Source organism: Clinocottus analis, unplaced genomic scaffold (genome assembly GCF_023055335.1).
Source record: "Clinocottus analis isolate CAN_PGR_092001 unplaced genomic scaffold, fCliAna1.0.p SCAF_21, whole genome shotgun sequence".
Classification (NCBI taxonomy): domain Eukaryota; kingdom Metazoa; phylum Chordata; class Actinopteri; order Perciformes; family Cottidae; genus Clinocottus; species Clinocottus analis.
The window spans coordinates 1890458-1902957 of NW_027175943.1; the positions used below are offsets into that span (position 1 = coordinate 1890458).

Sequence of the window (12500 nt, forward strand, 5' to 3'; positions counted from 1 at the left end):
TATTCTATGGCGTAATGGCTCCTCCGAGAAGCTCTCAGGAGGTTCTGTGGATGATCTTTTCACCTGCCAAGACCTCCGTCTAGAACCCACCTAGAGGGTTCCTTTGAGAACCTTTTCATATCCCAAGGGCTTCGTCTAGAACCCATCCAGAGGGTTCTTTTGAGAACCTTTTTATATCCCAAGGGCTTCGTCTAGAACCCATCCAGAGGGTTCTTTTAAGGAACCTTTTTATATCCCAAGAGCTTCGTCTAGAACACACCTAGAGGGTTCTTTTGAGAACCTTTTTATATCCCAAGGGCTTCGTCTAGAACCCATCCAGAGGGTTCTTTTAAGGAACCTTTTTATATCCCAAGAGCTTCATCTAGAACCCATCCAGAGGGTTCTTTTGAGAACCTTTTTATATCCCAAGGGCTTCGTCTAGAACCCATCCAGAGGGTTCTTTTGAGAACCTTTTTATATCCCAAGGGCTTCGTCTAGAACCCATCCAGAGGGTTCTTTTGAGACCCTTTTTATATCCCAAGAGCTTCACCTGGAAACCATCCATAGGGTTCTTTTAAGGAACCTTTTATATCCCAAGGGCTTCATCTAGAAGGGTTCTTTTGAGAACCTTTTGTATGTTCTAGGGGCTTCATCTAGAACCCACCTAGAGGGTTCTTTTGAGAACCTTTTCATATCCCAAGGGCTTCGTCTAGAACCCATCCAGAGGGTTCTTTTAAGGAACCTTTTATATCCCAAGGGCTTCATCTAGAAGGGTTCTTTTGAGAACCTTTTGTATGTTCTAGGGGCTTCATCTAGAAACCACCCGGATGGTTCTTTTGGGAACCTTCTTGTATCCTGAGGGCTTTGTCTTTCAGGACCTTTTTAAATTTCAGGGGTTTCAACAAGAACACACTTGAGGTTCTACTGAAAACCCCCTTTATATCCGAAGGCTTTCATCCAGAACCCACCCGGCGGGTTCTCCTGAAACCTCTTTCTTTCTTCCAGGAGTTTCATCTCGGTCCGATCGAGGGTTCGTCCCTTGGAACCCTGATTTCTCTTTAACTGATTTAGTACATGGAAGTCGTGGGAGATGCGAGCGGAAAAGATTTGATTGATTTAATCAAAGGTCCTTTTTTTTGTTGTTGGTTCCTTCGCAGATCAACCTGATCATCAATCGACCGGAGCGGAAAGACGGACCGCAGCCATGGATACCTGGAAACTCGTGCTGGGCTCCAAGTTAGAAACTCTCAAGCTCTCGTTTCCACCGAGAGGCGGATGCGACTGAACAAGAGCAACACGGGGACATTTTGGGGCTCGAGCAACACCGTGAGAACTCCTCGCCGATGATTTATGGCCAAGAAATGGGAGATTCAAAGCTCAGGGAACAATTTGAGGCTGTTTGCAGCTAGCGAGACTTCACTGGAATACAACATAAACTAAAGAAAGAAACACTCTCCCTCTTTTCCCCCATCCTCCCCCATTCCCATGATCCTCCCTGATCTTTCCCCCTCTTCAAAACTCTTCAAATAAGTTCCACTCAATGCTGATCGCGCTTCTCTCCCCCCGCCGTCTTCCTCCCTCTGCTGGCGAGGAAGTGGAATAAAACCCCTTTTTAAACTTCTAGTAAGGGCGAGGGTCTCTCTTTGGGATGGGCGGCCCAGAGAGGGCTCTCCTTGGCGGGTTCAGCACCACCACCTCCTCCCTGGAGGTCGGTGGTCGGATGGCTTGGCCGAGCGTCAACCCCCTGGACCTCAACCAGACGCTGCAGTGGGGGGTGGGCCTCGGGGGCCCGGCGGCGGCGGCGGCGGCGGCCGCCATGAGCGCCGGCCCGGACAACGTCACCCGGGAGTCCGTCCTCAGGGCGACGCTGCAGGAGAAGAACTGGCCGGCGCTGCTCATCCTCGTCATCATCGCGCTGACGATCGGCGGCAACATCCTGGTGATCCTGGCGGTGTCGCTGGAGAAGAAGCTCCAGAACGCCACCAACTTCTTCCTGAGGTCGCTGGCCGTGGCGGACATGCTGGTGGGCATCCTGGTCATGCCGGTCTCCCTCATCAACATCCTCTACGGTGAGTTTTGACCTCCACGTACCTCTGCTGTGTCCGTGGAGTCCCTCACTGCGGCAATCAATGTTGCACACCAACACCGGCAACAACCCTCTGAGCAACGGATGCACACTCACAAGCTGAGTCTGAATCTGTTGTCCCTCAGACGGCTGCTTGACTGCTTTGATCCCCACTGCAGGCTGAGTGATGGACCACACACACACACACACACACACACACACACACACACACGCACACACACACCTACAGTTTTTGGCAAATGTTTGAGTTTCCTTAATTAGAATTACCAGAATGCCGACTGAATTTAATTGATGAAGATTAAGCTTCCAAAATAACCAGCACACACAAACACAGACACACACAGAAACACACACACACACAAACTCACAGACACACACACACACACAAAGGCTGGCTATTTATAACATTTGTTTGTATTTCAAAATGAACTTTTTACATCTCACACACTCGTCCTGCTGACTCTCCGTCAGCGTATTAACACGGAAAATCCAACGCAGCCGCGAGCCAGCAGAGTAACACCTTGTGTGTGTGTGTGTGTGTGTGTGTGTGTGTGTGTGTCATGCGGTGCCCCCAATAAGTGTTTGACCTCTGGAAAGTTACACAAGCTGCCTCCCACTCTGTCAGCACACACTCACACACACTCCTTAAATTCTTCTCTTATTCGCAGGACAGGCTGCACATATGCAATGCATGCAGAGTGAATCATTCGTTTGTTTGTGTGTGTGTGTGTGTGTGTGTGTGTGTGTGTGTGTGTGTGTGTGTGTGTATACGAATGTGTGTGTGCGGTCGCGGGTCTTGTCCTCTGTGAAGACTCTTGGCATGAATAACTGCGGAAAGACACAGCGAGACACGGACTTTGCAGTGTCTGTGTGTGTGTATGTCTGTGTGTGTGTGTGTGTGTGAGTGTGTGTGTTGACACAGCATGTGATCGCTTCCCCCCCGCCTGATGTTTTTCTTTCAGTTGCACTTTACATTGTTTTGTTGTTGTTATTCATCCAGACAGGAGAACAAAACAAGTTCATGAGCTCGATTCCAGCCGAGACGCTCGCTATCATTTTTCGCTGGCTAAGCAGCTAGCGGCTAGGCATTTAGCGGATAAGTAGCTAGCGGGTAAGTGGCTAGGGGCGAGGCGGTTAGCGGATAAGCAGCTAGCTTGCCATTCAAACTAATATGTTCACATGCAATGCAGCTTTCACACATGAAGCATAGACTTCTATACAACCAGAGGAGTCGCCCCCTGGTGGTCAGGAGAGAGAATGCAGCTTTAACACATGAAGCATAGACTTCTATACAACCAGAGGAGTCGCCCCCTGGTGGTCAGGAGAGAGAATGCAGCTTTAACACATGAAGCACAGACTTCTATACAACCAGAGGAGTCGCGCCCTGGTGGTCAGGAGAGAGAATGCAGCTTTAACACATGAAGCACAGACTTCTATACAACCAGAGGAGTCACCCTCTGGTGGTCAGGAGAGAGAATGCAGCTTGAACACATGAAGCATAGACTTCTATACAACCAGAGGAGTCGCCCCCTGGTGGTCAGGAGAGAGAATGCAGCTTTAACACATGAAGCATAGACTTCTATACAACCAGAGGAGTCGCCCCCTGGTGGTCAGGAGAGAGAATGCAGCTTTAACACATGAAGCATAGACTTCTATACAACCAGAGGAGTCGCCCCCTGGTGGTCAGGAGAGAGAATGCAGCTTGAACACATGAAGCATAGACTTCTATACAACCAGAGGAGTCGCCCCCTGGTGGTCAGGAGAGAGAATGCAGCTTTAACACATGAAGCATAGACTTCTATACAACCAGAGGAGTCGCCCCCTGGTGGTCAGGAGAGAGAATGCAGCTTTAACATGAAGAATAGTCTTCTATACAACCAGAGGAGTGGTGAATGTAACACTGGGTTGACAGTTGGAAACCGTTGACTCACATTTGAACAATGTGGTGGTGACTCATCCTCCGTGTGGGCGCAGTGTTGTGAACACCAACCTGTCACATCCATCTTCATCTCAGTAATCTGTCTTTCTTTCATCCTTCCTTCCTCCACGTCACATGTCTATAATCCATAATCCATAATCTATAATCTATGAACGTATAGGTTTTCAGCCGGGAGGCGGGGCTCGTGGAGCTGCTTCTTCGTCAGCTCGAACACGTCTTCATCACTGTTTACTAACACCGCTGTCTTATCAGCATTGTAACGTCTCCTCCTCTTCCTCCTCCTCTTCCTCCTCCTCTTCCTCTCAGACTACGCCTGGCCCCTCCCCAGCGCGTTGTGTCCTATCTGGATCTACCTGGACGTGTTGTTCTCCACGGCGTCCATCATGCACCTGTGTGCCATCTCTCTGGACCGATACGTGGCCATCCGAAACCCCATCGAGCACAGCCGCTTCAACTCCAGGACCAAAGCCATGATGAAGATCGCCGCCGTGTGGACCATCTCCATCGGTGTGTGTGTGTGTGTGTCTGTGTGTGTGTGTGTGTGTGTATTTACTGGTTTACAGCAGTTTGTTACTCGTTAGAGAGAGTTTATTACGTGTTAAAGCATTTTACTACTTTCATACTGGTTTTAGATGGTTTCATACTGGTTTATAATGATCTCATACTGGTTTTAGATGGTGTCATACTGGTTTAAGATGGTTTCACACTGGTTTTAAATGGTTTTATAATGGTTTATAATAGTCTCACACTGGTTTAAGATGGTTTCATACTGGTTTTAGATGGTCTCACGCTGGGTTAAGATGGTCTCACACTGGTTTAAGATGGTTTCATACTGGTTTATAATGATCTCACACTGGTTAAGATGGTCTCATACTGGTTTAAGATGGTCTCATACTGGTTTAAGATGGTCTCATACTGGTTTAAGATGATCTCACACTGGTTAAGATGGTCTCATACTGGTTTTAGATGATCTCACACTGGTTTTAGATGATCTCATGCTGGTTTTAGATGATCTTATACTGGTTTTAGATGCTTATTGACCCCCTGGTGTTTGCTGTGACTCACACTTCCCCAAACGGCCTGCTGACTCCTCCCTCATTGCTCTTAATGGGCTCGTAGGGTCCACTATTGATAACCTAGCTGAGTGCATCTCTTACTTCATTGATATGCCATTAGTGTTCTACCTGGTATTCATCTCCTCGTCTTCGTCCCATTACTACATGACATATATTCATTCTTTAAAAAAATCAATATAAAAATGTCTTCCCTGTCGCCCGCTCGCTCCCTGCAGGCGTGTCGATGCCGATCCCCGTGATCGGCCTCCACAACGAGGACAAGGTCTTCGTCAACGGCAGCTGCGTCCTCAACGAGGAGCGCTTCATGCTGATTGGCTCGTTCGTGGCCTTCTTCATCCCGCTGGTCATCATGGTGGTGACGTACTGCCTCACCATACAGGTGACACTCCCTTCATCGCTCCACAATCCTCTCCCTCGATTTCTTCTTCTTCCTCATCCTCCTCCTCCTCCTCTCCAGGTGCTCCAGAGGCAGGCCACCGTCTTCCTGTGCGAGTCAAAGACTTCCCAGCAGCCTTTGCACACACCAGCATTGACGAACACATTGCTGCCTCCACCCAGCAACTTCCAAATCCCTCAGATCACCACTCTCGCTCCTTCAGACTCACAAGGTAAGAAATATGGTTCATTTTTGAGAGAAATAAATCACTCATTATAATATGTTTCATGAAGGAATTTAAAGTCCTAACCTTCAGCAATGTGTTGTTATTATTGCTGAGAGATGAAACAGCTGTTGCTTGTAGTTTTTAGGGCTCTGATGTGCCATATGTTGCTATTGTTTTCCCTTCCGTGGAGATTTTAATCACACCAAAAGCCTTTAAAACCCCCAAATTAAACCACTTAGAAGCAGATTTGCTGTTTGTGTTTATTTCACTGTTGTGGCGTTGCTGCATGTTTTCATGTTTATTCATATTAATAATGAAAGATGGTTTCCAGCACCGACAGAACGCCCTGTAAACAGATCATATCGGCTAATAACCAGCTCTGTGTTCTGCATATGAATAGAAGAACGGACTTTGAACTGGTTTTCCTGGTTTTACTCGCACATGAAGACGATTGTTAGCTAGTTAGCTAGCTGCTACAGTAAAGTGGGTAAAGTGTTGCAGCTCTCTGAAGACAGTTGGCTGGCTAGTTAGCTTGGTACGCTAACGTTAGCGTGTCCTTTAAGCAGAATGGTGGAGTCGGCTAATCGTTTCTAACCGGCTAGCCGCTCGCTAGTTAGCTTATTCCACCGTGCTTTAATGCTATTAAAAATGAGCCGAACAAAGCGAGGTGGTTTCTACGTGTGAATGAAGCATCACGTTGTTAAATCGGAGGCGTTTCCCTCTGGCTCTCTGCGTCTGTGACTTTCCGTAAGTCGCTTGATACGGACAGCTAGCCCGCTACAACGGTGCAGATCAAAATGGCCGCCGCTCGGACCATCCCCGCTACGTTGAATTGAGCGGGAACGCCGTCCACGTTAGGACGGAGTTTCAGTCAAGAAATCTGTGTCGTTCGGTACAAAGATGGACGTGTTACAACCTTCATGCTCAAACGTGGTCGGATCGGTGCATGCTGGGTACCCGGCTGCGCATAATTAAGTATGACCCTTCTTGCCCCGCCCCCTCCTCACAGAGTTAAAGGCCCCGCCCCCCCGCAGCAGACGAAACACCTTGAGCTGCCTGAAAGGCGCCGAGCTGCTCAGCACCTCCACGGCGGACGGCATCAGCATCATCCCCAGCTCGGAGGGGGCGTCTCAGCTCAGCTCGCCGGCCGCCGGGCACGGCCGGAGCGACGCGGCGGGTTGCCACGGGCGACGCGGCATGATGCAGGCCATAAAGAACGAGCGGCGGGCCTCCAAGGTGAGAGCGCAGGCTTCCTGTTTGAGATGGGGGACGCGATAGCAGCGAGGGTTTTATTTTACACCGTATTTTATTTAGACAAATGCTGGTGTCGCTGCAAAAGACACACAGCTGCAACAACACTGACGCACAAAGCAACAAAAAACAACCACAGAGACACAAAACAAACATTAACAGGCACAGAAAACAACTACAAACAGACAAAACAACAATAAAGAGATATAACACAACCACAAAGAGCCACAAAAACAACACAAAGCGACAGGAAATGTCCGCGAAGAGATACAACCAGTCTTTAAAGAGACCAAATGACTACAAGGAGACATAAAAACACCTCAAAGAGACACAAAACAAATTACAAAGAGACATAAAAAGACCTCAGAGCCATTAAATGCAACACAAATAGACACAAAACAGCTACAAAAGGAACACAAAGAGGCGGAAAAAGACCAGAAATGAACATAACAGACCAAATGACTACAAAGAGACAATAAAATGCGACATTATATATAAATATGTCGTTTGAGCCCCTATTTACATTTCAAAAAAATGATGCTGCTTTAAAACAAGCCCATCATCATCCTCATGAAGGAGTCACCAAAGCGCTCACATTCCTGATCTCCCAGCATGCATCTTGATTACAGAGCGTTCAACAAAAAAACGTCTCGAGGAGGAAGATGTTTTCTTTTCTTTATTCATTCGTCTCTTCTCCTCTCAGGTCCTGGGCATCGTCTTCTTCCTCTTCCTCATCATGTGGTGTCCCTTCTTCATCACCAACGTCACCTTCGTGCTGTGCCGGGGCTCCTGCAACGAGTCGCTGCTCAACGACCTGCTGAACGTCTTCGTGTGGGTGGGCTACATCTCCTCGGGCGTGAACCCGCTGGTCTACACGCTCTTCAACAAGACGTACCGGCGGGCCTTCTCCAGCTACATCCGCTGCCGCTACAAGGGCGGGGCCAACGCCGCCGGACAGAGCTGCCGGACCCTGCTGGTGCCGCCGCCGTGCTCGTCGCACGCCGTGACCCCGCTGCTGGCGGGCGGCCACGGCAAGGCGGGCGGCGGCGTGGACCGCAACAGCAACTGCCGCAACGGCGGGCGGGGGGGCAACGGGAGGCTGGCGGTGGACCCGGAGGACGCCACGGACGACGAGACGCAGGTCGGGATGGCGTCGCAGAGCCTCTCCGACTGCCTCGCCGCCGCCGGCGCGCTGTCGGAGACGGAGCTGGAGACGGAAGCGGAGACGGAGGCGGAGCAGGAGATGTCGCTGCTCAGCTACAGCCCCGCCTCCAGAGAACACACCAGCAGCGTGTGACCGCGTGTGACCGCGTGTGATCGCGTGCTCTTTTTTTTATTCTTGTCGTCGTCGTCGTTGTCGTTAGACGTCTCCCTTTCATTTCAGCCGAGCGACGAGCTGGGATTCTGGGTGCTTTTATTGTGAAAGGACTGGTTTCGGGTTGAGCAGCCTTATCCCCAAACTCAAGCGCTCACGGCAGAGAAGTCCGATCAAAAGTTAACCTCCGAGGTGGAGAGAGATCTGCAAAGGAGACGTGTTTTGTTTTCTATTTGCCGTCTGAATGTCGGGTTTGTTGTCTTTTGGGGGCGAAAGCGGTCGTCGAACTTCACGGCGACGAAGGTGGGACGGAGACGACGAGCGGCGGCGCGTGAAGGAGTTGACTCTCTTCGTCACGCGACCCACGCTGAAGGTCAACGGGGGTCAAGCCGCGACTTCAAGCCTCTGCAAAGAATCCAGATCCAGAAACTAAACCAAATCTATTTTTGTGCCGGTCAAGCTTGACAGCAAGCAGTTATAGAATAAATATATATACGAATGAACCTTTCCAGCATGTATAATCAAACTATTCAGCCGACAGAAGTGTGTGTGTGTCTGTGTGTGTGTGTGTGTGTGTGTGTGTGAAACTTTTCTCAAGGCTGCAGTTGAAGTTTTGTCTGCGAGGACGGAGATGAAGGAATGTACATCGACCGCCGGTGTCCGGTGGACTCACAGTGCCATCTGGTGGCCGCACAGAAAACGTCACCTCCCTCTGAACGAGGGGCTAAAGAGCTAAAAAAAAGAAAAAAGAAGAAGAAGAAAAATGAAAACAATGGCGCAGGCCTTCGGTCCAACCCCTTTGTAAAGAACCCAACTCCTAAAAAAAAGGTTTTTACTGACAATGATGGAGAACGTTTCAATTATACAACGGAGCAATTTAAAAAGTAGTGAAACTGTGAAGTTTTTAAGTTAAAAGGTGCACAAAGCTTCCTCAGATGTCATTCTACGAGAAGGAAGAAAAATATGAAGATTTTATGACATCGGCCTCAGCTCGTCATCCTCAACCTTCATCCAAATAATGTAAGACTCGCCCTCCAAGGTCTTCCTCGGCTTCGATCAGATCACCTTTTATTTTTTACCAGAACGGCGGATCGAGCGATCGCACGAATTTAAAGAAATCGGTCGATATGTATTTCCCTCATCTGAAGATACGCATTGAGCAAGTCAAAGCCGACAGCCCGCCGCCTCTACTATACATATCATGTAATCAGAGTACATGTCGGGGGAGAGGAGAACTTCTCCGGCATTTACTTTCAAGGTCAGCCTTAAGATCAGATCGCAGTCAGAGAAAAACCTCTCAGCCAAAACCTGCTAAAACCGTCGCAGCGAAAGCCAAAGAGGAGGCAATACGATTTGGTTTGAATGATCTCCATCAGAGGAAAAGCTTGCCACAAAAACACAGGAAATTGCATGTGTTTTTGGGCTGTCAGTTGACCTCCAGGTGGTCGTCTGCTGGCCGTCAGTTGGCTGTTAGTTAGCCGCGAGTTGGCTTCCAGTTGGCTGCCAGTTGGTCTCCAGTTGGCCTTCAGTTGGCCGCCAGTTGGTCGTCAGTGGGCCGCCAGTTGGCTGCCAGTTGAATGCCAGTTGGCCGCCAGTTGGTTGTCAGTAGGCTGCCAGTTGAATGCCAGTTGGCTGCCAGTTGGTCGCCAGTTGAATGCCAGTTGGCCGCCAGTTGGCTGCCAGTTGAATGCCAGTTGGCCGCCAGTTGGCTGCCAGTTGAATGCCAGTTGGCCGCTAGTTGGTTGTCAGTAGGCTGCCAGTTGAATGCCAGTTGGCTGCCAGTTGGTCGTCAGTTGGCCGCCAGTTGGCTGCCAGTTGGTCGTCAGTTGGCCGCCAGTTGGTTGTCAGTTGAATGCCAGTTGGTCGACGGTTGGTCGTCAGTTGGCTGCCAGTTGAATGCCAGTTGGCTGCCAGTTGAATGCCAGTTGGCTGCCAGTTGGTCGTCAGTTGGCTGCCAGTTGTCTGTCAAAGCTGCAATTTTGTGTCTTTTTTTTTGGTCACAAACTGGGTCTGTTTAACCCGAGTCTCCAGAGTCCAGTGGACGGTCTAACCCCCCTCCCCCCGTCCCTTTGGCCCCCTCCCCCTCATGGTGTCGACATCTGCCGGGCGGCGCGGTTCCTCCACTCTGCATCTCCATCAGCTGAAACCATCTGAAACCATCTGCTCCGTTCTGCCGTCGGACGACTACTCGATGTTGTGTGGGTTTTTAAAGGTGGCAGATTTAGACTTCGTAGCAACCGGAGAGCTACTAGCGGAGACGTAGAGCTGTAACTCGTGCGTTTGGTGACCGGCGTCGTAGGTTTAGTTCAGTGGAGCTAAATGTTGTAACAGGAAACCCATTGAGAACAAGTCACGTTTTAGGAGATCTCTTAAAAGGGCGCTCCCTTTTTACACATCAGGTCCAGTTTAATTATTAAATTATTTTGTGTCCTCTGAGTCTCTGGAGGAGCTTAAAAAAGGTACTAACAAGAACCAAATGGGTCCTTCTGCTTGTTCCTGGTCAAACCTTTTGTGAAGGACTAATTCCTTAGCCTTGTGAGCGGCTAACACTTAGCATCTGGAGTTCCCCTTTAAGCGCAAAGAGATTCTGATTGACACAGTTAAGTTCCTATCACCTTATCAAAGTCGATCAATCAATATTTCCTCCCTTCAGCCATAGGACTGCCAAAACTACCACCTGAATGTAAACCCTCCCTTTTCTTTACCCATAAACCCCCTCTTCACGGTCAAAGAGCAAAGGTCAAAGCCTGCAGTGGACCGATAGACCCCAGGACTCTTTCTCACCGCGACGTTAGCTCTACATGAGCTGCGTTAGCTTTACGGGAGCGTAGCTCTACGTGAGCGGCGTTAGCTCTACATGCGCTAACGTCGGGTCCGGCCCGCGAGTATCCTACATGTTTGACGTGTCCAAAAGGTCGTCTCCGCCTCACTCAAAGGTTGGTTTTGTTTCTTCTTCTCTCCTTAAAACCGAAACAGCGCAGGAAGGGCAGAAAGAAGCAAAAAGCAATCGACAAAAATGCACATTGCAGCCCGCTTGATCCACCTTCCATCGAAATAACAACAATAACGGCATAAACAAGAAGAGACAATGCAATGAAGTCCATCTGAACTACGCTGCAGCCAGAACAATGGGGTTCCTCTGTTCCCCGTGTTCTTGCGTCTGTATCGGCCCAAATCGCTCTCTGAGATGGATCCAGTCACAGTTTTTGAAGGGATTGAATCGGCGTCATCGCCGCAGACGCCGTCCATGTCCAGAGTCTCTGGAGGGACTTCAGCTGATTAATCGATCCGGGGTCCCGGCGTGTTTAGAAAGAGTTGGAGCCGTTTATTGACAGAGTTTCGTATCGATGCGTTTGAGGAGCAAAGCTTTGTGCAAGAGCTGCTTCCTTAAAATAATGTAGTTTAATAGAATGTGGTCTGACTCTGTGAGTGAGATGTTTTCATGAAACAAGCTTAGAAGGGGAAGAAATCCAACCGGAAATATTGATGAGAGTAATGCACGGTATTTAAAGAGTGGAGGAACAAGAGAGTGAATAAAACCAGATCAAAACTAAGCAATAAAACAAAAGGGAGCCGTAAGAACAATAAAACGTGTAAAAGATACAAAGGAGCCTGAGTTATTATGTGTGTGATAGTTTATGTTTAAATAAAACAGCAGCCGAGGATCTGAGATATATTATAAAAAGACAACAAATGAGTAAGTAAAATGTTTCGGCCCAATATTGAAAAAACAGATTATCGGAGGGTTGAGCCAGCTGACAGTTAGCCTAGCTTAGCATTAATTACCACTGGAAGCGGCGAGATGCAACACGTGAGCTTCGGAGCTGCTGCTGGGCCGATGACTTTTCTACCTTTGCACAGAACTAACAAAGCTAGCTGATAGCCCCCCTGTTTCCGGTCTTAATGCTAAGCTAGGCTAACCGATCTGCCTCGTTCAACTCATAGCGAGACTATTTTATTTCATCCTGACCTTCACGCCGGCTGTGATAGAATATTAGCAACAAATTGACGGGGAAAAGGTGACGTCATGCAGCGAGTCGTTCACAGCGATGTCAAATGAAAAAATGTGAGAATATCTCAAAATGCCGATCGTCCGTACGGTCTTTGAACCTCGCATCCGTCCCGCCGACCGCCAACAAACACGAAACTCTGTCACCGGACGGCTCTGAGAAAACAGTCTGAAGCGGCTCGCTCTTCTTCCTCAAACGGCGGCTCTCGAACCCCCGGAGGTGTTACGTTCTGTTACGCAGTG

General features: G+C 49.1%; 1 protein-coding gene across 2 annotated transcripts in view; it reads left to right on the top strand.

The window, feature by feature from the left end:
• Nucleotides 1-9667, top strand: part of htr2cl1 (5-hydroxytryptamine (serotonin) receptor 2C, G protein-coupled-like 1) — a 33926-nt gene extending 24259 nt beyond the window's left edge. For both annotated transcript variants that reach the window (XM_068587769.1, XM_068587771.1), the window contains exons 3-8: nt 1137-2048; nt 4311-4511; nt 5296-5459; nt 5538-5688; nt 6692-6918; nt 7637-9667. In XM_068587769.1, the coding sequence (XP_068443870.1) occupies nt 1628-2048; nt 4311-4511; nt 5296-5459; nt 5538-5688; nt 6692-6918; nt 7637-8230 (1758 nt within the window). In that variant the 5' untranslated portion in view covers nt 1137-1627 and the 3' untranslated portion in view covers nt 8231-9667. The remainder of the gene's footprint in view (nt 1-1136; nt 2049-4310; nt 4512-5295; nt 5460-5537; nt 5689-6691; nt 6919-7636) is intronic.
• The last annotated feature ends 2833 nt before the right edge of the window (nt 9668-12500 follow it).